This window comes from Cavia porcellus, unplaced genomic scaffold (assembly GCF_034190915.1).
Source record: "Cavia porcellus strain 051 isolate PalLab524CR breed Dunkin Hartley unplaced genomic scaffold, mCavPor4.1 scaffold_32, whole genome shotgun sequence".
Taxonomy (NCBI): domain Eukaryota; kingdom Metazoa; phylum Chordata; class Mammalia; order Rodentia; family Caviidae; genus Cavia; species Cavia porcellus.
Window position 1 is genome coordinate 19,731,680 of NW_026947515.1, and position 26,069 is coordinate 19,757,748.

The window sequence follows — 26,069 nt, forward strand, 5'->3', positions numbered from 1 at the left end:
TGTCTCCAAAAACAAACACAAAAAAACAAAGCTAACGTACAAAAACATTTTTTCCATTAGGGAGCAGCCCCTGAGGATAGGCCAGCTAGCCTAACATATGCAAGGGCCTCCCCTGCCCCCTCTCCCTCCCTAAGCACGCTCTTGAGACCCCCACACCCCAAGCACATTCTTTGAGTGACTATGACAACCCCTCTATGCCTCCCACCTCCTAGAGGCTTGTTTCAGGGCCAAGTGGGGCCTTCAGCAGGCAAGCACCTATCAGGGACCCTGAGAGCCCAGAAAGGTCTCAATTCTGGGCAGGTTGAGAGAGGGAAGGGTGTGGGCAGCCCAGTGTAGCCGCTGAATGTGTCCAAGACTGAGCAACCCTGCTCCATCCTGGTGGTGGATCCGTGAGCGCTTCTCTGGGGAGTGAGGGGGGCCCGGGAGGGAGTGGCAGAACCTGGGCAGGAATGTTACAGCTTCTGCTCTCCAAGGAGGCTCCTGGCCTGGCCCGAGGCTTCCTGATCTGATAAGGTGTGACAAGACGGTCTGAAAAATGTTACAACCCGTGAAATGTTTAAACCTGTTTTCTGTTGTGCTGTGAGCCCGGGGAGGTGGGGTTGGTCTGAGTGGAGGAGAGTAGAGGATGGGAGAGGAGGACTCTCTGTTTTGGCTACTTGGGGACAGGGCCTAGACCAGGATGGTGGGCCCAGGGGAGGCATAAGGAAGGTGAAACCGAGGGGAAGGAGAAGTGAAGGGGGAGGAGGCAGAAGGAATGGGTCCTACAGGCTTGGCCTGCCCAGCAGCTCTACCCGGCCCACAACAGGATTGGGTACCTCCTGAAATCTTCATCCAGAAACACTCAAGATGAGGCAGGGAAGAACCTGAGCCAGTACATTCAGCAAGGCTGAAAGGGCCACACTAGAGGATTCAAAGCCCAGACTCACAGAGCATCTCCCCAGATCAAGCCCCAGAGTGTTCCCAGAGTGCAAGATGAGAAGAACAAAGTCCGTTTCTCCACTTCCACAGCTGAGCCTGCGCATCCTCCACCATGAGGCCTTCCTGTTCAGAGGAGCCTTCAGGCGTGCTCAGTTAGGCTACGGGGTGCGGGGGGCACAGTGGAGGCTCAGAGACTCACTTGGAATCACAACATTCCTGCCCTTAGAGTCAACGATTCTCATAGTTCCCTCTACATGAGTCCAGTCTACTAAAGCAGAGGTGCCGAACATTCCAGAAACCCAGGATGAAAAAGGAGGAGAAGAAGAGGAGGAGGAGGAGGAAGACAAAGAGGAAGAAGATGACAGAGAAAAAGAAAAAGAAAAAAAGCCAGGACCAGGTGCTCATTGGGTGTAAGGTAGACAGATGTGCAGCACAAGCCTGTCAAGCAGAAGTCTTTGCCTGGGCAGATTCTCCTGCTGGCTGGCCTCTGGCTAACTGCAAGAAGGTGGGTGGGGCCTAGGAGCAACCTGGAATGGCACTGGAAGCCTTCGGGGAAACAGCCCTGTGTATTTGTCATTCCCATACAGTATCAAGTCACAAAATGTCAAAGCTAGGTAGGAACCCGGACATCATCCCGTCCAGTGTCTTGGCCAACACAAAGCCTGTGGAAGCGATGTGACTTGCTCAGTGTTTCCCAGCTGGTCAGAGGTCAGCCCAGGCCTCTGACTCCCAGCAAGACCTCTGTGTCCTTTACACCCCACGAGTCCCCCTCAAAGCCTCCTAGACCGCAGTCCAAGAGCTGTGGCTTCTTTTAGCACTACATGTTACCTGCCTAGAGTACATGAGATGTGTGCCCCCCAACCAGAGCTGGTGCCACAGTGAAGGGCCGGGTATGGAAGTCTCCTCTGCCGTGGGAACTCTAGGCAACGGAATACAGGCTAGGGAGGCACTGGAAGAGCGATTTCGGAGGGACAGCATGTGACCTAGGCTTTGAAGTCCAGTCCTGTTTGGGTATCTTTTTCTCTGGAGCTCTGCCATTTTGTTTCTTTGCCTCATTGTCTACCAATCCGAGTTCTAACTTAAAACAGGTTTCCATCTTTAGCTCATTTTAACCTTATAACACTTCTTCCCTTCCTGATCTTCCTGGTCTGAGGGACTTTTCTCTCATTTTACAAATGGGGAAACAAGAGTCTGACAGGACCAGGTTGCTTGCTCTGAGAAGCCAAGTCTGCGGGTTCCCAGGCCAGGATTTTGCTGGTCCCCACACCACTTTCCCTTTGAAGCCCAGTTCTGGAAAACAAAGGCAGCTTGCCCCATTGTCTTTTCCCACTTTTGATTCCTATTTATCCCTCAAGCATTAAATTTAAAATCCCAATTTAGGGCCTCCAATTTAAACTTCCCTCTAGTCACTTCTGCAGCTCTAACACATACCTCAAGGGTTACATTAAACACATTCAGTTGAATTGTCCATCACCTCTATTTCTCCACTACGGGTAAGCTTTTGACAGGAGCAATCCCTTCACTCACTCTAGGTTCTAGTGCCCGGTTCACCAGTGGGGACAGTGCCCCACGAGGCACTGCCTTTCTTTTGCAGTTCTGAGCCACTGCAACCGGTTGCCCCATCCTCCCCCAGGCTGCATACACCGCCACCATTCCAAGCCTTAGACAAGGAATGATATTGCTTGGTCTCCAGGCCAATTACACAGCAGCTAGCTTCACAGTCTGGAAACCCTCTATCTAAGTCTCAGAAGCACTCCAGAAGGACACACAGAGCTTGCTCTAGAGGTGCTCCCAAGCTCCTCAAAGGGCCATCAGTGTGGCATGTCTTCATTCAAAGCGTACTGACCTGGGCCACACTTGTGCTGAATGCTAAGAATAAGAGATATGCATAGGGACACTCCTGGTCTTGCAAGAATTCCAAATTCCAAGAGTAGTTTGGAAACTGCCTAAGGTGGCTCACGTTCCTTCCTATGGAGGCTTATAGGCTACCAGCTCTGCCTTACCATCAGGGCAGAGATCTCTAGGAACTCACCTGCCTCTACTGTCCCATCTACTCTTTTATACCCTTTGGGCACCCAAGGATATTCACAAACCAGCTGGTAGTTAGGGTCAAGAGAGTAGGCAGTATACTATAGTGGCCAGGCCACTTAGGGGCTGGTTTTGAATAACCCAGACATTTGGGCTCCAACACCAGACCTGCTGGACCAGACCATCTGGGGAGGAGTCCAGAAAACTGGCTCATTAAAAACCTCCCCCAGAAATGTGACAATAGGAGGGTAGGGGATGGTGCAATCTCCTCTATAAAGTTCACTGACCAAAGATGTTTCATCAGAATCTAATGCACTTTGAGTGGTAAACTTTGGTTACCCGGGAAACATGAGGGATAGAGGAACAAACCAAATGGCACTATAGGGAAGCACTGGACAATTTCAGAATATAGGACATTCTGAAAGACTTAAAAGGTTAATGTCACGTTTTTAAAAGTATATGGGCAGCAGTTTTTACCTAACAAGCATATCATTTACTATATTTTGTCTGCTTTCATCTACTGAAATGTAAACTACATAAGGACAAGGGTTTTGGTCCACTTTATTCACTTTTATATTTCCAAATCCTAGAATGCTACCTTAATATTGAATTTATTATTAATCATTTTATTTCATTATTAATTTTAATAAACATCAATTTTTAAAGCATATGGGCACATGAAAGGAATGTTTCACATTAAAATGAATCTAAGAGACATGACAATCAAATGATTGGAGCTTGGTTTGAAAATCCTATTATTGGGAAAGGCATTTGAGGATAATTAGGGAAATCTAAATCGTTAGGACTTATTAATAATTTTGTTAAGTGTGATGACGGCTTGAGGTCAGGGAGTCATCCTTACATTTTGGAAATGCAAGCCTCATAATGACTATAATTTGAAATTGTTCAGCAATTTGCAGTGTGTGTGTGTGTATGTGTGTGTCCATAGAGGGCAGGGGAGAAACAATGGCAAAATGTTAAAAACAGCTTCATTAGGAAGGGTTTGCTCCTTGTACAACTTTTTCTAAGTTTTTTATTTTTTCCAGTTTTGAGGACTGATCCCCGGACCCCACGGCATGCTAGGCAACTACCTGGAGCTGAATCTCCAGCGCTGATTAACGATCTTCATAATAAAACCCGCGCAGGGCTCGAACCTGTGGCCCTGTGGGCTGGCGTCCCAGGCGGTGGCCGAGTCGCTGGACCCTGCCCGGGGCTGCAGCCCCGCCCGGGGCAGCGGCAGCGGCAGGTGCGCGGGCAGGAGGCGCCGGCTGCAGGGCGGGGGCTGCGCCACACCCGGCGCTCAGGGCAACGTTCGGGCTCCCCGCCTTTCAAGGTGGGTATTTCCACCACATTCCCAGGAGGTCTCCCTCGGCCTCCTCGTACCCCCACGGCGCTGAGGACGCGCAGGTGAAGGCAGCCCAGCGCGGCACCTGGACTTCCCCCGCCCTCCTTCGCCAGGCTCCACGCAAGTTCAAAGCGCTGGCTGCCCCTCCCTGCCAGCCCGTTCAGAGCGAGCCTCAACACCTTCCTGCACCCCCTGCCCCACCCCCGCCAGAGTGAGTCCCAGGGTCCTGCCGCCAGCTCCTCTGCTGTGTGGTCCGGGTTATACCCTCTGCCTTTGCCTCTCCGGGGGCTGGCTGGTTGGCACAGGTGCCTGGGGCTTGCAAGCAGCTATTGGGCCACTGCAGCCCAGCGAGACACTAACAGATCTCCTGGCACTTAGCAGGGCAGATCGCTGGTTCTCAACCAGAGTTTCATGGCAAATGGGCCCACCACGGAGCTTAAAAATACTGATGTGTCCCTGCCCTGCTGGGAGAAAGTAATTTAAGTGACCTGGGCGCCAGCATCTCCTCCCTTAGTTTTCAGAAGCAGGCAAGGGTGAGAAGCCAGGCCCAGGATTCCAGACAGGCCACGGTCTCGCCCACTCCACGGGAGGTCCACAGCTGGCCTCCTAGGCCTCCAGCACCACCACATCCCTCCCTACCAGTCAGGGGAGCTGCTTTTCCAATCCCCGGGGTTGGGGTTGTCCTCCGCTCTCTCCTGGCCTCTGAACCTCCATCTTTACAGCCAGGACAGCAAAAACGTTTTTGATCAGCAGCACCTGAGTGAAAAGTGTTCGGGCATGCCCTCATTTACATACACGCAGGTATAAATCACATGCTGGCCTCTGTGCTACTATTTTATGTGCATTACTAAAAAGACTAAGCTGGAAAATATATTCCAAAGAAACTTTTCTCCTCCCGTGGAAGGCCTTGCCTGGTGACCCCCCAGTTCAGGCCTTTAGTGTTCCTGTTCCTCCTTCCTGATTTCCCCACCTGTTTTCTTGGCCTGGCAGAAACTGTGAGAGCTGCAGGATGCCAACCAACATTCTTGGGGTTGGAGGTCTTGCTCCCTTCTGTCCACTGGGGTCAGCGGCCTCTTTGTCCACCCTGCTGACGGCTACTCCTGGTCTCCCCTAGGCCTTCCCTTCCGCTTGGCCTCTGACTGGAAATGATTCCTCTGCTCGCAAAGCCCCTCTGCCACCAGGTGGGTCCCCATCTCTGCTCCCTCCTTTCCCTGCCTCACCAGCACCACACCTATAATCCAGCAGGCAACCGGTGCCAGCAGAGACGGGTGCCACCATTCAGTCTCCTCTTGTTCACATTCATGACAGAAGTAGGTGGGCATTTCTTCCAGGGAAAACATGATTTATGTAGAAAAGATACATCAGTCTACATACAGAGTTAAAATTAAACCATTCTAACTATCGCTTTTTGTACAAGTGAGCTGTGTGTTGAACCTGAGGGGCACAATATTTAGGCAGGCAGCAGGTCAGGTTCCCTCAGAATCACCCGGCCTAAAAGCAGGCCGGAGTCAGCAGACAGGAAGAGGGGCCCCACAAAACGGGGAGAGATGAGGTAATGGGGGCACCTTTATGAAGACACTCAAAGCTATAAATAAAAATGAAGGGGAACGCTTTTACAGGTGCGTACTCAATGGTGAATAAGATAATACAGGGTGTATTTATTTGGGTAGACAGTAGTTAATAAGGTCATGAGGAAATAACTTTACCAAACTCTGCTGTAAGTAGTGAGGAAGTGAATCTCTCTTTTAGGGCACTCAGAATGGTTATTATTATTTGTAAAAGTGGCTAATATTTATTGAGCTCTGACTATGTGCCGGGTTCATGTGAAGCATTTTATATAGAATATAACCTTTAATTTGCTAAAGAACCCAATGATGCTATTATCCCCATGTGACTGATGATGACATGGGTTAGAGAGGCGAGGTCTGGGGTCACACCGCCGGGAGATGGTGGGGTTGAGATGGCTAATAAAGCAACAAGGGACGCATTTATTGGAATGAGGTCTGCATGGAGCATGTCAGCAGAGGCTGAGACACTCAGGTCTGTCCTGCTGCTCAGGCTGTGCACTGACTAACAGCCCTGTAAACCCCAATGCTGGGGCCCCTGCCTACTGATCTTTTCTTTTGACCATTGACATGAATCTTCCATGCTTGTATGTATCTCTGTATCTTAGACAGGGCCAGACCCAGTGGGAGAGGAGACCTCTGTCCAGAGCTAGAAGGACAATGAGGTCAAACAGGTAAATTCAGATGACCACAGAGAATTCCAGCTGACAGATGCGCAAGAGACCTCTTCCAGGATGCAAAGTTGAGCATACACTGACAAATGTGCACATCAAGCTCCCAAGAGAGGTCACGGTAGATGTTTCCCAGAAGTCCCCAAGAATCCTCTTTTTTTTTTTTTTTTTTTTTTTTTTTTGTCTTTTTCCTTTTTATCGGTACCGGGGATCGAACTCACAACTGCCTGCTTGCAAAGCAGGTGCTTATGCCGCTGAGCTAAATCCCCAGCCCTATCCCCAAGAATCCTCTTAAAAGCCTCGAGGGATAGATGTCTCTCCACTTCACAAATGAGAAAACTAAGGAGAAACTGATCCCACCCTCCTGATAAGGGGCTCGTTCTAGCATCCACTGTGCACTCCACACTGAACTGAGCATGACCAAGAATGACCGAAACAGTGTCACAGTCCTGACCCTGGAGGAGGGTGTGATCCGGCAGATAAGCCATGCGCATAGGAGCCTCAAGATGGTAGCCAGGATGCAGCCAGCTCAGAAACCGTCCCTGATGGAGCGAGGGAGACCAAGAGGAGGAGCAGAATGGGGATAGAGAACTTAAGAAACTTCAAAAGGTGCACTTAGAGGGTACGTGTACACCGTCAGAGGACAGGAAGAGGAGGAGGAACAGATGGAGACACCCACAAAGCAAAACACACAAGGCCAAAAAGTAAGTAGGCCAGGGCTGGAGGTCCCACAGGGAGCAAAATAGTGACCACTGGGGACCTGAAAGAAGCTCCCCTCCCCAGACAGCAGGAGCCTTCAGACTGGAGGGAACCTTGGGGTCCACAGCCCAGCCTGCAAATGTGGAGGGCACACACCTAAGGCCGGCACGTAGGGCTGAGAGGCAGTGTGAGAAGGGTTCTTCCAAGACTCTTGGAACTTGGATGCTCCTTCGTGTCCAGAGCACACTGTACCTCCGAGGGGAAGACGCAGGCTGAGATACAGTGTGACGTTCACCATACCCCACATTAGCCGAGCTTTCTTTCTCTTGGGATTGAACCAAGGCCTCGGGCATGCTAGGCAAGTGCTCTGCCACCGAGCTACATCCCTACACGTTTTGTAAAATTTAATTTTGTGACAGAGCCTCATTAAGGCTGGCCTTCAGTTCAAGATCTTCCTGTCTCAGCTTACTGAGTACTTGGGATGACAGGTACAGTACATGTGGCCAGCTACTAGTCAAGTTTTCAATAGACCTATTTGTCACAGAGTCTCAGGAGTTGTTTCCTATCCCAGGCCACATTTTCTTCTGCCCAATTCCATGGCTGCTGTGGCTCATGAACATCTTTGCCTCGAGAGTTTTGGCAGGCTATCTTTTTTATTGTTGTTTAGTTTTCATTTTTTTCTTCTGGTAGTATTTAGGATTGAATCCAGGGCACTCAACTAGTGAGCTACATCCTCAGCCCTTTTCGGTTTCTATTTTGAGACAGGGTCTCGCTTCATACATGAGACCAGAGACTCTCCTGCCCCAGCTTCCTTTAGCACTGGAATTTCAGGTACCTATCAGTATGCTTGGCTAACCTAGTGGAATACCTTACCTACTTATCTCATCTCCCTCCCTCTGAGCCACTGCTTTGGCCCTTGTGTCCTGTCCTCAGGTGCTGAGTCACTGGTCCTCATCTGGAGTAAAGCCCCAGCATCTTTGCTCCACTGTGAAGAGCTTCCAACATGTGCACCCTAACCAGCATCTCCATATTCAGCCCCACTGCCAGGGCCCCACACTCCCTTTGGTTGTGTGGCCAGAACTGGGATGGTGTTAGAATGAAGCCTGGCCATCGCAGGACAGCACAAGACAGCTGGCTCTAACCTCTTCCTGCAAGTGGGGAGGAATGGAAGAGTCCCCTATAGGGTCTCAGAAGGCCACCTGGCACCTGGGCACAGGGACCCTGGCACGTGTATCTCCTAGTCAGGACTTGTCTCCGTAGGCCCTGGTCTTGGGCTGCTGAGCCTCGGTTACTGACTTATTCAGGAAACCTGCCTGGGCCAAAGCATTTGCAGGCGTCCTCTTCAAACACTTCTTAGCACACAGGGCCTTAGACAAGGGGCACGGGCCTCGGACAATGACAGAGGCGACTACAGTGGGAGTGCTCAGCTCGTTCTGTCATGGCTGCATCAGTGCGCTGTGTGCTGTCAAAGTGAGCATCAATCCTTGTCTTCCTGGGCTTACCACGAAGAGGCTGGTCATCCCTAGGCCTCTCAAATAACTATCCCTTGCTCACTGGTGTGGTCTTACACAGCCAGGCACAGATTCACATATAAAAGCCAGTTAGAGAGAGCCGTGGCTTTTCATTTTGTTGGGGTGAGTGGAGGATTAAAACTAAAGAGCAGACCCTACTCAGGGGATCAGTGGACTAATTATGGGGGGACAGAAGTACCAGAGCTGCCTGATATCCCTGGGTGGCAGTGAGCCGTGTAGGCACCTGTGCGTCCGTGGGCCTGGCGGGTGAGCCATCTGGCTGACTTGATTCTACACTGTGTCCTCTTGGAAAGACTTTGCTTCCTACCTGAGACGGGCTATAGGAAGGAATAATTGAGATAAGGTAGATAAAGCTTTAATCACAGTCTCTCTAACATAGATGCACAATAAATAGTTGGTATTATTGGAAGACATAGGTTCTCCTGCATGTCAGGCACTGTGTTGTGTGCATCCCACGCACTAACTCTAATTCTCCTAACAACCCTGTTAGGGGCTACCATCACCTGCATTTGATTGAGGAAACTGAGGCAGACACTGGTTGAGGTTACCCGGATGACTGGGATCCTATCCAGAGCCTGCAGTCTTAGCCTCAGTGCTCTCTAGTCCCTGGGAAGGGACCGTGAGAGACGGCCCATGTGTGTCTCTCTCCAGAGCTTCGAGCTAAGCACCTACACGGGAATGCAGGAGCCCAAATGTCACACGGCCTCTGCCCTAAAGGAGCTCCCACCCTTGCTGTGTGACAGTTGCCTAAACAACAATAGGAGACCCAATGCGAGAGAGGAATTCCTTCTACCAGCAGTGACAAGGGTAGACCTGGCAGAAATACTGTGTTATCCTGGGCCAGACAGCTTCGAATCCTAAATCCTGGTACAAAGCTAGGCCTGAGCGGTGCGAGACTTCTGATAGCACCCAGGCGGGGACTGAGCTGGAAACCAACCAGCTGGCCACGTGCTTCGAGGACTTCCCCACATATGCATCCATCCATTCATTCACCTTCATCTCTGCTCGGATGGGTGCTCCGGACTGAACCAGTTCACATAGGGAGATTAAAACAGAAGTCAAAGCCTGGAGGAAAAACAGGACCACGAGGACAAAATGAAAGATGAAAGAGTTACAACTAAAAAGCAGACTCTACTCAGGTGATCAGTGGACTGATTATGGGGGGACAGAGGAACAAGAGCTGCCTGATATCCCCGGGGGGCAGAGAGCAGCGTAGGTACCTGGGGGTCCGTGGGCCTGGAGCCACATTTTCTGAATCGGTAATAGTTGATATATACTAGGGGAGAAAGGGTTCCCAGGTTAACTACTGTCGGAAACAGGTTAAACAGATGGAAATAGGCTTCTCCCCAGCAGGCCCTTCCGTGCTCCTAAGATTCCTATGAGCCCTACAAAGGTTAAGGGGCTCCCCAAGGGCAGGTGGTGATTTCTAAATTGACGCCGAGGGCACAACAGAATTCTGTAGGACTGAGGTTACAAGATACACTTTGTGGATATCGCTGTGGCCCAAAAGTTGTACAGAAAAGCCAGGCCAGAGCAGAAGCGAGGCTGGCCAGGGACCAAACATCATGCAGCTCTGAGCTAGAGTTTGAAAACTGGGAAGGCTACGGCCAGGCAGGTGGCAGGATGATAGGAAAGAGGTGAAATCCTACTTGGAGAACAGTTTGGCATTGGTTGGTGAAGACAGTTGTTCACCGTTCGCACACCCTGCAACACACAGGTCCATTCCAAGGTAGGGATCAGGCAAACAACTCTCCCAGGGGCACCAAGAGGTTCATGTCAACAGACAGGAGACGGGAGGAGCAGAGTGTGGTGCATTCTGACAGCAGACAATTGTGTGCGGCAGGAGTGAAGCAACCACCGTAACATCCAACTCAGAAACATAACGCACAGAGACAAAAACCACAGAATACTGCGCACAGGATAAATTCATTTCTTAAAGTGCTAAAAATAAGTGAACTGAAAAGTGTAGCATAGCTGGGGATTTAGCTCAGCGGCATAAGCACCTGCCTTGCAAGCAGGCAGTCGTGAGTTCGATCCCCGGTACCGATAAAAAGGAAAAAGACCAAAAAAAAAAAAAAAATGTATAAAAAAAGTGTAGCATAGAGCTAGGTGGGGTGTCTCATGCCAGTAATTCCAACACTTGGGAGGCTGAGGAACGAGGATTACAGGTTCAAGGCCACCCTGGACTACCCAGTGAGACCTGTCTCCAAAAAAAGTGTAGGCAGTCTTATCTGGGGAAACTGTCATTTAAAAGTAATGGAACAAATGTGCAAAATCTGTCATACCTGGAGGGAGTTGGGGCTGAGACGGGGAGGAGCCCACAGATAGATGCAGATATTCTGGTTCTGCAGGGTGTGGGACGGCTGATTTTCCTATTGTCATTATATCCCATATCTGTGGTATGTTTACTCTCTGGCATGTTAAATATTATATAATAATATTTTCACCAGTGTCCAGGAGAGCAGTCAGTATCTTTATAAAACACATGTAAGCCATGTATTCCGCATGCTATCCGTCCTTCACTAGTTCTTTTTTTTTTTTTTTTCTTTCCTATACTGAGGATCTCACCCAGAAATGTTCTACAACAACCCTGCAATACCCTTTTTATTTCTTTACTTTATGGCAGCATCTCTAAAATTTCCAGACTGGGCTGGAAGCCCTATCCTCCTGCTTCGGCCTCTTGCATGCTAGGATGGCAGGTGCGTGCCCTCATGACTGTGACATTCTTTTTAGTAGGTTAGTGGGTCTGTCCTGCGGAAGGATGGATGTGCACCGTGACCCCAGCCAGACTGACTCACTGTGCTTAGCAGGGCTAAAACGGCCAGTGTCTCAGCCCTAGCTATAGGCATATTAAACCTGCACAGACCAGTCCTCACAACTGCAGTAAAACTCCCTGAAGCTACCACATCTGATTGACTCTTCCTTTCCCAAGAACCGGAGGCCTTTGTGAGTATTTTGGCTGAACAGGACACCAGGACACCGGGTCAGGCAAGTGTCCTCACTGAGTCACAAGCCTCCTGTCCCACCCCCTTCAAACACAGCAATAACAAGACAAACCAATATGGAGAATGCAACTTTCCCCGAGCATGGGCCCCTCTGTTTGAAGAAATTCAGAACTTTCAGCTCTAAAGAAGACTGGCTTGGGGTAGAATATTTGATAATCCTTGCTACACTGGAATGACCTTCAAATGGCCCTTATTATTCACCTTCAATTCTGTCCTGTCAACAAAGTCCTTGTGTAATAGCTCATCTCATTCTCTCAACTACCTTGGGGTTGCAACATTCACCCCCATTTCACAAAGAAGGAAGCAGCAACTCAGATATTTTTAAGTAACCACCGAAATTTCCAAAGTTATGAAGTGGTACATCTGAGATTGGTACCATAGTTTTGGGGCCCAGAGCCTCCCCTCTCCCAGCATCCAGGCTGGAAGCCCAGGGCTGGCCTCTAGGTGAGATCGTGTGGTCAGGGAGATGCGTCCCAGATGAGCTTGTGGGCAGGAGCCTGATAGTCAGCTAAGCAATCTGCAAAACGACGGGACAGTGAAGGGTTGGCACACACAGCTCACAGTGGCTACACGAGCAGACTCTGCCCTCAGGGGCTGCCCCTCACTGGGCAGAGAAGACAGATGCCCATGAAGAGGTAACTAGAAACACAAGAAAATACTTAGGGACCAGTTTTTCTTCCCTGGGACTCAAAGGGCCTCAAGCAGACAGAGAAAAACCAGCTGGGACGGGAAGACTGGTCTCTGCCCAGCAGGTGATTTTTAACTTCCCAGTCCCTGTCCTGGAGCATCCACTGTGTTCTGTGCCATGAATGGCAGAGTAGGCAGAGGTAATGGGGACCCGGTCCCGCCTGTAGGTGGCTCAAGGTGGTCAGTGAAGCAAGACTGTAAGAGGGCCTCGGCACGGCCAGGTGCTGAGGGCAGGCTGCAGAGAGGACCCGGAGCCCAGCTGCACTTTGAACAGCAGCCAGGAGTCCACAGAGCTTTTCTGGAGAGGGCAGGGGTGTACACACAGGCACAGAGATGTGGCCCAGCACAAGGACAACATAAACAATGCACTAAGGTAGACGGTGGGAGGATTACTCACCGTGTGGAGACCAGATCCTATTTCACTTACGTTGTATTCTTTAATCCTCATCATCTCCAATTTAAAGAGAGAAAAACTGAGGCCCAGAGTGGTTAAGGCCACCTAGCTAGAAAAGCAAAAGCAGAGCCCAGGACTGCTGTTCCCCAAAGCCTATGCAGTTACTGTGCAAGCAAAGGCACACACGGTTAGGGGGAGACGGTAGAGTCAGGCAGGGGCTGGATGGTGTGGCGCCTTGGGCCTAGCCCAAGGACAGAGAACAGCACGGTCATATCCGCTATCTGGAGCTCTTCTGATTACGCATCCTAAAAAGGACAAATGTGACCAAGCAAGAGGGGAGTTCCTGGGAGAATGGGTGAGACAGGGTCCAACTTTAACAAAGCAGGACCAGAAGCTAGACGGAAGTTGGCAGTGTTACTGGGGGGCTGGGAAATCACCTGCCAATCTAGGGATGCAGAATGACCCAGCAGCAAGGCAGACAGCAAACTCTTCCAGGTGCTGTACTAGGCAGCCCTGGGGAGGGACCACTAAATGAAGCCGCATTCAGCAAGGGCCTGAGAGTTTAAAAGATGCACATTAGGCTCACAGATTTAAGTAACATTATGCTCAGCTCACTGACCAGTAATCTTAGTAGTTGTACACTTTCCTAAGTGTGTATTACACTTTGATAAAAAGCCTAAAGCCACCCTATCTGCCTGTCTTGGCGAAATACTTTATGTAATACCTGGGACTCTGGATTCTCCATGGTGCATGCTAGAAAATGGTGCCGTGGGGAGAGCCAGCCCTTGGCCTGCAGCCTGCTCCTCCCTACCCCGTCCCGTGCTGACCTCTTGGCCAAACCTCCAACTTTCCCCACAACTCCTGCAAACAGCTCCACGTGTTGTGCCATCAGCAGTGTGACCTGCATTGTGGAACAAATCCCCCAGGCAAAGGCCTGCAGGAGGTTTGTGACCATCTTGGCAGGAAACCTCAGCAGCACAGTCAGGGTGGATGGGGACCCTGGGGGTGTGACCCCTTAGAGCCCAGGCTCCTTACTCCTTGGGGAGGGCCGCAGCCATAAGACAACAGAACAGAGTTCTCTAAATCCAAGGGACGGGGAGGGGGACCACTCTTGTCCTGGTCTAGTAAGAACAGAACTTGCAAAACAGTGTAGAGACCTCGGCGTGGTGATGCATGCCTATATGGAGTCTGAGTTACTTGGGAGGCTGAACCAGGAAGATCTTACGTTCAAATTCAGCCTGGGCAATTGAGTGAGACTCTACCTCAAAATAAAAGATAAAAAGTGTCCGGAATGTAGTTCAGTATTAGGAGAACAAAAACTAAAAGAATAACAGTAAAAAAAAAAAGTCAGTGATGAGCTGGAGATAGATTGGAAGAGGAAAAAACAAGTGATATGAGGCCCACAGAAGCTGGATACTCTGGAGAAGGAAGACCCAGGGAGAGATGAAACTCCTGGCCCTCAAGGGCAAACAGAGTCTGCAGTGATATGTATGTCAGTAAGAGAATCTGAGGGCAGATCCTGGGAAAATGGCTAAGACAAGGGGGCCTAAGTCAGAGAAGGCTGCTGTCAGACCTTAGTAGGAACTTCCTGCCTGTTGGTGGGTGTGATGTCACTGAGAAGCTGTGAGGCCTGGTGGACCTGGCTTCAGGCAGTTTGTGTCATGGTTGGGGTTCTGCGGTTTACTGTCCATGGTTGAGCAGTAGAGTGGCTCCCTCAGTTTCTCATCTGTAGAATGGGTGGGAACAAGAGCATCCTCTCCCTGAGCTGCTGGGAGCTGAGCTGAGTTGTGGACGTCTTCCTCAGTGCGTAGGACGCAAGCACATGGTGACCGTGAGCTCCTGGCTAGCTGTTAAATGCTGCCTCCTCTACCCGCTACTCACTTGGTTGAGCTCATGGGGATAAAGATGCTGATTTCTTTTTTTTTTTTTTTTTTTTTGTCTTTTTTCTTTTTTATCGGTACCAGGGATCAAACCCACGACTGCCTGCTTGCAAGGCAGGCGCTTATGCCACTGAGCTAAATCCCCAGCCCCTAAAGATGCTGATTTCATGGTCAGTGCCTGAGGTCAACATCTCTGCCTGCAGAAGCTTTAGTTCAGGTAGAGGTGCACTCAGTCTGAGGTTTGCTGTTCTCTTTGCTAAAGCCATTGGGGAGCATGGGGTACTCTCCAGGGTGCTGCCCAAGGCCAGAGGCCTCTCTGAGAGGTGGATGGACAAGGCCACCATGGTCTCCTGGCTGGCCGCTCTCCTTGGAGCTCTGACCAGAGATGGGGCCTGGTGCCTCCCAGATCCATCCAGAGCAAGTTCTGGGGCTTTGCTAATGGGAAGGGCCCGGGCAGCAGGAGGCCCCTCAGGCTGCCCTGGAGATCGTGGCTCAGCTCCCTTTGCTTCTCTTCCGTCCTTGAGTCTTGCTGGACAGCAGCTGTCACAACAGCCTGGCCTGGCCCATGGGGGACAGAGCAGCCCAGCTGGGGAGCAGAAGCACTCCTGCATCACCGGCGGAACGGCAGCCAGAGCAGCAGCCAGCTTCCAAGGTGACACAAGCCAGGGAGAGAAGACGCTGGCATCTGCCAGGAACAAGAGACTCAAGGAGGGAGACTAGGCACCAACCTTGGGACTAGAATGAAGCAGAGCCTGGAAGGAAGGAAAGGTGGTGACTCCCTCGAAGCCGAGGTTTCTGTACTTGGAAAAAGCTGACCATAAAGAAGTTGACAGGTGCTGGGCACAGTGGCATACACTGGTCATCCCTGCTACTCAGGAGACTGATTCAGCGGGATCATATGAGGGTCAAGGTCAGCCTGGGCAACTTAGTGAAACCTTGTCTCAAAAGTATCATTTTAAAAAAGGGCTGGGGAGGTAGTTCAGCGGGAGAATGCCTGCCTACCTTATGTAAGGCCCCATGTTTGATACTCAGCACCACAAAGACAGAGAAAAGAGACAGACTGAGAGAGAGGAGAGGAGAAGGGAGGAGGGGAGGGGAGGGGAGGGGAGGGGAGGGGAGGGGAGGGAAGGGAAGCTGTTTGCAATTTTCTCAAACCAAAACTGTTTATCAAGGCCAATTCCCTGATAGAGGAACATTTATTTTCCTTTTTAATTTATGTGTGCCTTACCTCTTTCCAGAAGGGATCTGTCAGAGGAGGCAGCAAATGTTCACTCCAAAAACAACAAATATTGATTGAGCATCTGCTATGTACAAACCAGGCACTGAGAATCCAACCGTTGCAAGGCACGGTGTCTGCCTCTGAGGAGCTTATGACACAAAACGCACGAGATTAAATAACAAAAGCAAGATCAGGTAAAAGAGAAGACAAATATCTCAAGTCAAGGTCAATACAGGTACAGTGACTTTCCTCAGAAAAAAATAACTCTGGGTGTCAGGCTGTAAAAGTCAAGAATATTAGAGACAGAAAAACAGGAATTAAAGTCGAGTAAAAAAGAAGATTCTGTCCATCTGCTTTCCAGCACACAGGTGATGGAGAAAAGATGCCAAGGAACAAAACAAAACAAAACAAAAAAAAAAAAACGAAGAGCAGTGCGATGCTTATAGCTGGGTGTAACATTAGAGACCAATTACTTTAACTTCTTCCTATTTAACATGTCAGAAAACTGAGATCCAGGAAACAGCAATTTGACCAAGGCCACCCCGCCATCAGTCCATGGGCAGCTGATGTGGCAAGTGCCACTAGCAAGGTGCCATCGCAGCTTGAGGGGAGTCTGGCAACACGTGGGAAGTCGTCACTGCCTAGTGCACAGCTCCACCTGAGGGGCTCCTGGAGCTTTAATAGAGCATCCGTAGACACAAAGCAGCAGCTTTCGAGGTGAGGCTCAGGTGCAATCCTGCTCCAAACCATTTTGGGGAACAAGATGCTGTGTGAATGAACAAGTTCTGACCCTAGACAAAAAGCTCACTTTAGAGCCTGAGGCTTTAGATACCATGGGACAGGGGCACATCTCCTCATCCACGAAATGGAGAGAAGTAAGTTTAAACCTTGACATCACTATAGAAACCAGCACAGAGCACATGATGAAGAAACGCCGTGACCTGATCCTGGTAGAGAAGTTATCCTGTCACCTGGCATGTTCAAGCTAAAATCTTGGACATCCAAGTAGGGTGTGAGCTTCTGAATGTGGGAAATAAGTGATACCCAAACAGAAAACATCTGTAAATGGACCCAGTGATGGGAGAACTGAGATCACAGAGATATCTCAGCTTCTGGGACAGCAGCGCATGCAAGTCAAGGGTCTCACTGCCTTGGGAGATGAGGACCTTCACAATTCAGGACTGTCTAGTGTGCCACCTGAGCCAATAAGGACAGGGACCAATATTCCAAAGTGGGATGCTGGGAGCTTGGGAGGGGTTATGAAAGGCATAAATACATAGGCAATATAGGGGAAATCTTAAGGAGCCTCAGTGCCAGATAGGAAGTGGGGAGCTATAGAAGGTTTTAGAGCAAGGGAGTGACACCCTCAGAAATCCATGTTTTAAGAGCTGCCTAGGGAGCACAGTGCTTGTTCACTCTCACCGTCACAAGCTCCTATTTGCATTCTTAATGGGCCCTGCAAGATTGCTTTTCCTGCCTAGCCCAGCTGGCTCTGGCAGATAAGTGGGACTCTGCCCAGAGGCAGGTTTTGCAGAACAGCCCTCCTGTTAGACCTGGGCTCTGGGTCCTGTTGCTCCCATCCCCCTCAGCCACATGCAGATGCATACTCAGTCCCCCCAGTCTCTCCAGCCTTGCCAGAGGAAATGGCCGGGCACCTCTATGGCTTTTCTGGGCCTTATCCAGGCCATTAAGATTCTCTGATGACCACAGATCTCAGAAGGTCCCCTTCACCTCACCTGTCCGCACTACCCACCACTGTGTTCCTGGTTGGAATCCCACCTTATACCTGGCTTCACCAGAGCAGACCTGTGTGCTCTGCTTTAGGTAGGAAGATCCCAAGCCCCAGGCCCTGAGCTGGAACTGGAGCCTCAAACATGAAGCCTCTGCTCCCTTCCTGCAGGGAGCTCACTCTCAGGCTCCAGGGAGGAGCAGAGAACTCCCAGGTCCAACTCTACTCTTTACTCTTCCGCTGAAAAACCAACTCTTCAAGTGCCAGGGGCTGCTGGAGGGATCCCTCTGGGTGTTTTCTTAGCACCCTCTCTGGCCAGGGGCTGGTTCTTATTCCTCTCTTCTAGGACCAGCAATGATAGTTGACCTCTCTGGAAAAAACTGACACTTCTCACAGTGCTTTCAAACAAATGATTGCACCTGAAGCCCTATTCCTGCAGACATGCAGGGTAGGTTATTACTGTTCCGTTCTCAGAGGAGAAGGCCTCTGTTTTCTCTCCTGAGAATTGAACAGTAATAACCTACCCTGCAACTTGTGCACAATCTCAGAGCTTATCAAGTGTAGCATTTAGCAGTCTGCATACCCAGCCTGTGTTCAGTGACTCCCCTCCCCAGGCACAGGTAATCCAGATGGCTGGGTGACCCGAGCAGGGAACAACACAACACAGCCTCAGGGGCTGCGATCTTGAGTCTCAATGGGGATGTCCAACTCTCCTATTTCTGGAGGCCCAGAGGACTGGGAGTTGCCTAAATGATGACCGAGCTAGGTCTCAGGTCCTGACTCCCTGCCCAGAAGCCTCCACCCCTCAGGCTGCCCCCTCTTGTCCCAAGCATACTCCTGGGTCTCCATCTTTCCCGGAGACATATGGGTGTGCCTGACATTTCTGGAATTTACTCCACACACATAATGAGGCCATTTTGAGAAGGCCTGCCTCAGGGGGAACCAGAGAGCTGTCTAGTGTCCCCATTCTGACCCCTGTCAACTCCTCTTGCTGTACTAACCAAGCTGCACACAGACAAATTGACAATACCAGCCTCAGCAACCCTATTCCTGTGCACCCCACATCTTTGCAGATACAATAAGTGTAGCTTTTAGGCTTCACAGCACACTGCAGGTGTGGGAACCAAAAAGAACTCTCACTGCCTTGATCTGTATTAGTACATCAAATGTATACATGGCAACAGAACCCGCAGAACCTTTGTAGGCTAAAGCAGCCACTGTACTCATGTGTGATACCTAACACCAGGTTCGGCCTGGTTCGGCCTCTCAGCTTGGGAACTGATGTCTACCCCCCACAGTCCACTATCAGAGCAGAGCAATAGAAAAGGTGGGAACTTGGCAAGGAGAGCCTCAGAGGGAGCAGTAGGACAGAAGCCAAAGGAAAGTTTAGAGTTGCCACGCTTAGAAGGTTCTAGAAGCCCTCTGCCTGGCTGGGCTAGCAATTCACCTACCCAGAAGCAAGGTAGAGAGCCAGTGATCCTTCCCAGCATCACGTCCTCCAGCCAAGGTCTAGCCACATTTCCTGGGGGAGACTCAGAAGGGACTCTTGTCTCCACCCTGCTGGACAGAAGGGACCCATGGTCTCTGGCTAGCACAGGAGATTCTCTCTAGGACAGTAGGGGAAGGAGGGACTCTGGTGGGGCCGGAACAGCACAGGGACAGGCCTGGGTAGGAAGGAGGTGGAAGTCTCTCTTCTGCTGCACATATACCCCACACATACCTCCACCCCCCAAAGAATGTAATTAAGCAGCAGGCCTCTGCCAGGAGCCAAGCTTTCTGCCTTCCGTCTATAAATCACCTTCTGAATCATCCCTCCGCTCTTGGAGCAGCAACTTCTTCAGCTCAGCTGCTGTTTCTGCTGCCCAGGTGCCCCTCTCCCTGGGAGCCTGCCTCCCCACCCTCGCGGCCTAGCTCCAGGGGGCTTCAGGTCCTAGCTGGAAATGGCAGTGGCTGCAGACTGTGGGGAAGGGGAGGACTCGGGGAAGGTTCCAGTATGTGTTTCACTCTGCCCTTCCCTTCCTGGGCAGGTGAAGAGCTGAGGAAGTAGCCTGGCTTACCTTCTCCAACTTAAGAATAAAGCTAAAGTCTTGTGAGTTTCAGTGCCAGTCAAAAACAGAGTCAGGTGGGTCAGTCTAGGAAAGCTCCTCGAAAGAGGTTGGATCCAGGATTCGAATGAGCAATAGTTTGCAGACAGGTGGTGAGAAGAAGCTAACATGTGCATAACACTCCCTGTATGCCACGCTCATTCTAAGAGTTTTACATAGCTCCACACCCAGGGAGGTAGAGGCAGTCACTGTTCTCGTCTTACAGATAGGGAAAATGAGGCCTGGAGAGTTTACTTTGCCCTAATTACCCAGGTAGCACATGAAAAACCTGGATGTGAATGAAAACAGAGGAATGGGGTGTTTAAGGCAAGGTTGGAAGTACAAATTTGCTGGCTTGGCGCCGGCTTCAAGATTTAAGTAAGATGCGGATGCCATGAGAGACACAGGGGTGCACTGCCAAGGGAGGTTCGGGAAGCCTGCTGTGCACACTCAGGTTTCACAGCAATGAGTCTGATCCCTCCTGCGACGCTGAGAGATAGAAGGGACCCTCAAGAGTGGTCAAGAGAGGGATAGAAACTCATCCTGGGTCACAGCCTTTTGGTGGGAAACTCAGAACTCAAACACAGGGGCTGGGGATTTAGCTCAGTGGCATAAGCACCTGCCTTGCAAGCAGGCAGTCGTGAGTTCAATCCCTGGTACCAATAAAAAGGAAAAAGACAAAAAAAAAAAAACTCAAACACAGGTCTCCACTCCTGGCTCAAACCATTTCCGGCGCAAAGATGCCGTGAATATACAGATGTAACACCTCCTCTGTACCGGTTAGAGGTGAAGGATGTCCTCCACCTCCTCGCCAGCTTTGGGAGAATTCATCAGGGTAGTGGAACGGTGTCTCAGTGCCACAATCTGTGTTTTGAGGCCACACACCCCACCTTCCTTCACACTCTCCTGGGTCTATTACCTGTATCCTCCTCTAAGAAAAGTCGCTTTTTATGCCCTGACACCAGACTCCTTGTCTCCTGCCCAGACCTCTTCCAGCACAGAGAGCCCTCTTCTCCAGGGTCACAGCTCCCTCCCCAGCTCACTTGCATTGCACCTCAGCCCCGAATCTGCCCATTAGTGCTGAGCTCTGTGGCCAGTGGAGTACCAGACACTTGCTTGGCTGAATCTATTCTCTTTGGGAAGTTTCCACTGAAAGCCCTCTGTCTGCCTCAGCATCCGCACCTTTGTCAGTGATATGAGAGTTCAGGTACTAAGAGGGTCTGCTAGGTCTGCATCAGGGCATCTGTGCCAGAAGCACTGGCACCCAAGTCCAGCTCCTGCCTCATCTGACCTTCACATGAGAGGTCCTCCCACCAGGAGGATTAATTGCAGAGCAGACACCCCACACCCTCAGGGCCCAGGGTCCAGACTCCACCCAGCACGCACCTCTTGGCCCCTCTCAGCTTTCCATGCTGTTGGTAAAAATGCTCTGAGGTTTGGGAAAACTTTCTCTGACAGCCGCCTCTTCCCTTATATTAAAGCAGATTCTTCTAAGGGCATATTTCTGGTATTATTAAAAAGGCAGGCCTGTTTTGTTTTTGTTTTCTTTTGAAATAAAATGTGATCCCACCAAAAGAATACCAATGTATTGGCCACCAGTTATGTTCCCTTTGGATCCAAACCCCAGCTCATATGAGAGTGTGTGAACAGGTGGGCCATGAACTCGTTTCCAAAAGACCTGGGTCACGTCCCTGCCACATCCCCCAGGGGCAAGGCCTGCCCTGGAAGGAAGACCACCCTGCTAAAGCCTGGCCATCTATTCTGGTATCAGCTCATCTGTCTGTCTGTCTGTCTGTCTGTCTGTGGGATCAACAGCCTCCAGCCAGCTCAGTTCCTCACCAGCCTCAGCCCCAGTCCCAGCCAGCTGTAATTCCTGCCTGTTACAAGTGTTAACACCTGGCCTGGGGCCTTCCTCCCCCGCAGTCTCCAGGTGCCTCCCTGGGCCCAGCCTACTGACCCCCATGGGGTTTGACTGAACATGTTCACAGGCCTGGGAGAGGTGGGTGGAGGTAGGAGTGTGTGGGAGTAGGCAGGAGGACATCTGGCACATGGGGAAACTGAGGCAGGGCTTAACATAGGTCCTTGAGTTGGAAGATGGGTCCCAGGGTAGTAGACCAAGAATTTAAGTGTCTGATTTCCTAGCTCACTGCCCATGTCCTCAGCAAAGCACCTTCACCAAAGCTATGAGGTAGGGCGGGTTGGAAGTCCTGGGTGAAAGGTGAGGAAATAGGACCAGAGAAGTGGTCCTGTTAGCCACGTAGCATCAGGTTGAGCTGATGACCTCCACGCGACTCAGGCCTCTTTCTTCAGGGCATTTGCTCTGGAATACAGCAGGTGCTGAGCTAGACCTCAGTAAGATAAGTTGCTTTCCCTCAAGGAAGAGACGAAAGACAAGTTTCTCCACCAGGAGCCCTTGACTAGAACGGACAAGGACAATTTTAGAAATCAGGGCTGCTGTGCCTGCACCTGGGCTCAGGGCCTCTGATACCTGACTAGGCGGCCCTGGACCACACTGCCCCTTTCTTCGCCCTTCAGCTTCATCTTCTCTTCAGGGACAGGCTTCTGGGGTGAAGCCCTTCCTTGACGGAGGCATGACAGAAAAATCCCAGCTAAACTAATTCTCCTACAGTCCCTCCTGGAGAATGTGCGAGCTGGGTGAGCAAAGAAGTAGACAAGATGGGCTCAGAGGCCAAAGGACTGGAATCTGCCTGCCAGAGGAGAGGGGTCAGGAATCTGAGACCCACCCACTGCCCAATCTTGAGACTTTGAGCCACCCCACACCCCAGCTCCAAGACCACGAAAAATGACCTCAGGAGAGGACCAGGCCCACAGCCCTCAAGCAGACAGAAAAAGCTGGTGCCAAGGAAGAGTTTGTCCGGCCCCAGCTTGGGATCCCAGGTCAGTGTGCCCTGAAGCTACCTGGTGAGACGTTTGCTTCCTGCTGGATCTTCCCTCCAGGGCCACAAGCAGACCTAAACACAGCCCTCACATAGCACAGACATGAGGCTCACACTTGAGAAGCACAATCAGGTCATGGCCATGAGCACTGATCTCATGCACAAAGACATCCATGGGGCTTTCCCCTACACTGTCATGAAGGCATGCGCACACACACACACTCACGCACAGACACCACACTCACATGCCCAGTCACTAACAGTCACGCACGACATCACAAGCAGAAACAAGCACCAACCTTTCCATGGGCAAAGGTACTTCTAGCCTCTAGACTCTCCCCCCACCCACCACCATATAACAGAATTGGCCACTTGCTGATACTTGTGTGCACACACAGCACACCTTGCCATAGGCTATGAGTCTCCAGGCACATCCCATAAGCTTCCACCTGCACAGTTGCCCAGTCTGAGGCACAAATCATCCTGCACAGGGACATGCTGCTGCACAGAAACACCTCTTAGGGTCACAGATCCAGAACACACACACACACACACACACACACACACACACACAAACACACCCATTGAGGTCTCTCCTCAGCTCAGACAAAGCATTATCCCTGTCCCCCGCAGCCCCCAAACATATAGCTTTATGTTAGGGCCAATGTCCCAGCTTTCCACATTTTCCAGTGCTTCTTCCTACTCAGTGGGTCTTATCTAGATGTTACATACAGACCCCACCAACAACCACCTGCCACTGGCACTATCCCAGGACATGCCTCCTCCAGGCCCTAGGGCAGGGGAGCCAGCTGTCTCTCCCCTAGTCTCTGCCACCTCACGCTTTGGCTTTCTACCCTACCCTGCTTGGGTAGGGTAGGGACAGAACTGGCATTGGCCCTGGGATAGAGGTCAGCCGTGGCCAGTGAGGCAGCCCTCCCCAGACTGGCAGCACCCCCACCCCCACCCCGCCACCACCCCATAGGCTTCTTTATGTACAGGAGGCCTCAGGCCAGTCTTTGGCCACAGGGAAGGCAAAAGAGGGGTTGGGGGGTCGTCCCGGGAGCAACTCTCTGGACCCTTAAACAAGCCCCTTGGCCATGTCTTGCTCCTACCCAACCCTCTTTCTCAGGAACTCCCTAAACACCCAGACACAAATGCTGCTACCTCCAAACAACTGGAGGAAGCCTCAGGGTGTGGTCCCCAAATCTGGCTGGCTGGGCTCCCCTCTCCTAGGCTCGCGGTGACAAGCAGGGAGAATGGGGACACGCAGGCAGTGGGGCGCCCCAGCGGCACTTCTCTCTCACTTTCACCCAGGGCCACGGCCCCTTCTTACTCACAGATCCCAAATTCCTTCTCCTCCTCACCTCCCACCCCCAGGCCGGGCTCTCCTACGTCCAGGAGGGGAAGATTCTTTAATTAAAGTTTTCCGGAATGCAGGGGGCTGGAGGCTGGGGAAAGGCGGGGTGTAATTTAGAGAACTGGTTTCAGTGTGTCTTCCTGGCTGGCCCCCGGGACCTGCGAGGGGGAGGGGGGGCTGCAATCGGGCCACTTGAAAAACAAGGGGACTCCCTGGAGCTGGGGCTCCCAAAGGGCTGTTTATTACCCAGTCAGTACCTTCACACACCCCTAGACCCCCAAGCGCCGCGCCTGGGTTCCTAGCCCTATTTACTAAAATGTCTTTTGTATCCGCATTTCTCAGGAACAGAATTCCTCTTTCCCTCTCCTTTCTCCTCGGTCCCGGGTTTTCCAAAAGAAACGAATGTGACACGGAGAATTGGGTTTTTGGTCAAAGAACAACAAGCCCACCCCTCCCAAACAACTACATTTTCAGGGAGCCCCCCGTTGCTTGAATGGACAGGCAAGAAATGAATACAACCGAATTCAATGGCATCTCGCATCAGCAAATTCCATATTCACTCCAGAGCTCAAAATTAATCTAGAGCAGAGTCCGGGAAATCTGATGAAATCCCCCCACTCCCCTGCCCCAGGGATCCTTGAAGCCTTTGGGGTCTGAAATATGAAGGCAAAGGGGAGTATTGTGGGGAGATCTCTTGACCGAGGCGCCGCGGAGGTGGGATGGCAATGAAGGAACAGGATGATTTTGCCATGAAGACCCCAAAATGGAGAAGAGGAGTGGCTGGGCCCCAGGGACAGCGCTAGATTCCCAGAAACCCAACTGCGAGCAGATGGAAGGTCTTGGGGGGCCCCACATCGGGAAGGGTGGAGGGTTAGGACGGGGATGAGAGACCTTCCGAGCAGGGGAAAGTCTTGCAGCCTCGGCGGCGGGTAGCAGGGAAAATGGTGATTATCCGAGAAGCCAGGAGTTGAATTCTGAAGGCGACACCAGCAGAAAATCCAGGAGGGGTGGGCGGCTGGGGGGCCGGGGGGTGCAGGGGGAGCCAGCCCCAGCCGGGCCGGAGACCCCCACCTCCCCCGGCGCGGCGGGGAGAAGGGGCCGCGGGCAGGCGGGAGGCCAGTCTTACCACCAAATTGGGTAGCCGGCGAGGACCCTGGTGCCACCGATCAGGAGGCCGAGGAGCAGCCCGAGCAGGTGGGGCTCCATTAGAAGCGGCGCCGAGGAGGAAGTTTGCCAGCGACCATGAAGAGGGGGAGCGACGCCCCCAATAGTTGGAACAAAGTCCACTTGAGGTTGGAAATGACTTTCGGGTTGTCAGGAGCGCACCTCCAGCCGCAGCCGCCCCTCCCGCGCGGCGCGGAGCAGCAGGGTTTGAGGATGTCAGCGAGCAGCCAATCAGCGCCCGCGGCCTAAGGTGGGGATGACTCCGTAGTTCGGCCTGTCAATCACCGCCCCTCCCGCCCGGCCCGGGCTCGGGCTCCGGGAAGGGCATCTCCCGGCAAACTTGGGCAAAGCCCGCGGCGCCCCGACGCGCGGGGCCCCGGGCACACGGGGCACGCCGGGCTCTCGGTTGGCCCGGGACGGCCGCCAGCCCCGCCGGCCAGCTTTCGGGAGCCGGCGCTCACGTGGTGGCCAGGCTGGCGTGGGCACCGATGGGTGGCACCGATGGGCATCGATCGGGGCCCGCGGGCCCTCGGGACGCGGACCCCCGCGGCGTCGCGAGTAGAAAGCACGGGGATGGGGCCAGGAGCCGCGCTCGGCGGGCGGGACCGGGCGTGGGGCGCGAGCCTGCCCAGCCTGCAGCCTCCCGAGCCCCGAGCCGGCCCGCCCGAGACCTGGCCGCGGGAGGCCGCTTCCCAGGTCGGACGCGTACGCGGAGGCGTCCCCGGAGGCGCTCGGGTCCGGCCGCGGGCGGCGCCGGGGGACCGAGCCCGGTGTCATCGGAGTCTTTTGTCAGGGATCAGATGGGTATCGGGACCTCCCGCTGCCTCTGCATTTCCTGAGACTGACACCGGCGGCCAGTTGCATTTCCTGCTCGCGGAGTCGGGTCACTTTCTCC

The 26,069-nt window shown here is 52.0% G+C and overlaps 1 protein-coding gene across 1 annotated transcript in view; it reads right to left on the minus strand.

Annotated features, from left to right (window-relative positions):
* The window catches only part of Wnt3 (Wnt family member 3), a 44,611-nt gene extending 19,234 nt beyond the window's left edge, over positions 1-25,377 (minus strand). The window contains exon 1 of the mRNA XM_003465907.5: positions 25,137-25,377. Within this exon, the coding sequence (XP_003465955.1) occupies positions 25,137-25,216 (80 nt within the window). The 5' untranslated portion in view covers positions 25,217-25,377. The remainder of the gene's footprint in view (positions 1-25,136) is intronic.
* Positions 25,378-26,069: the final 692 nt, after the last annotated feature.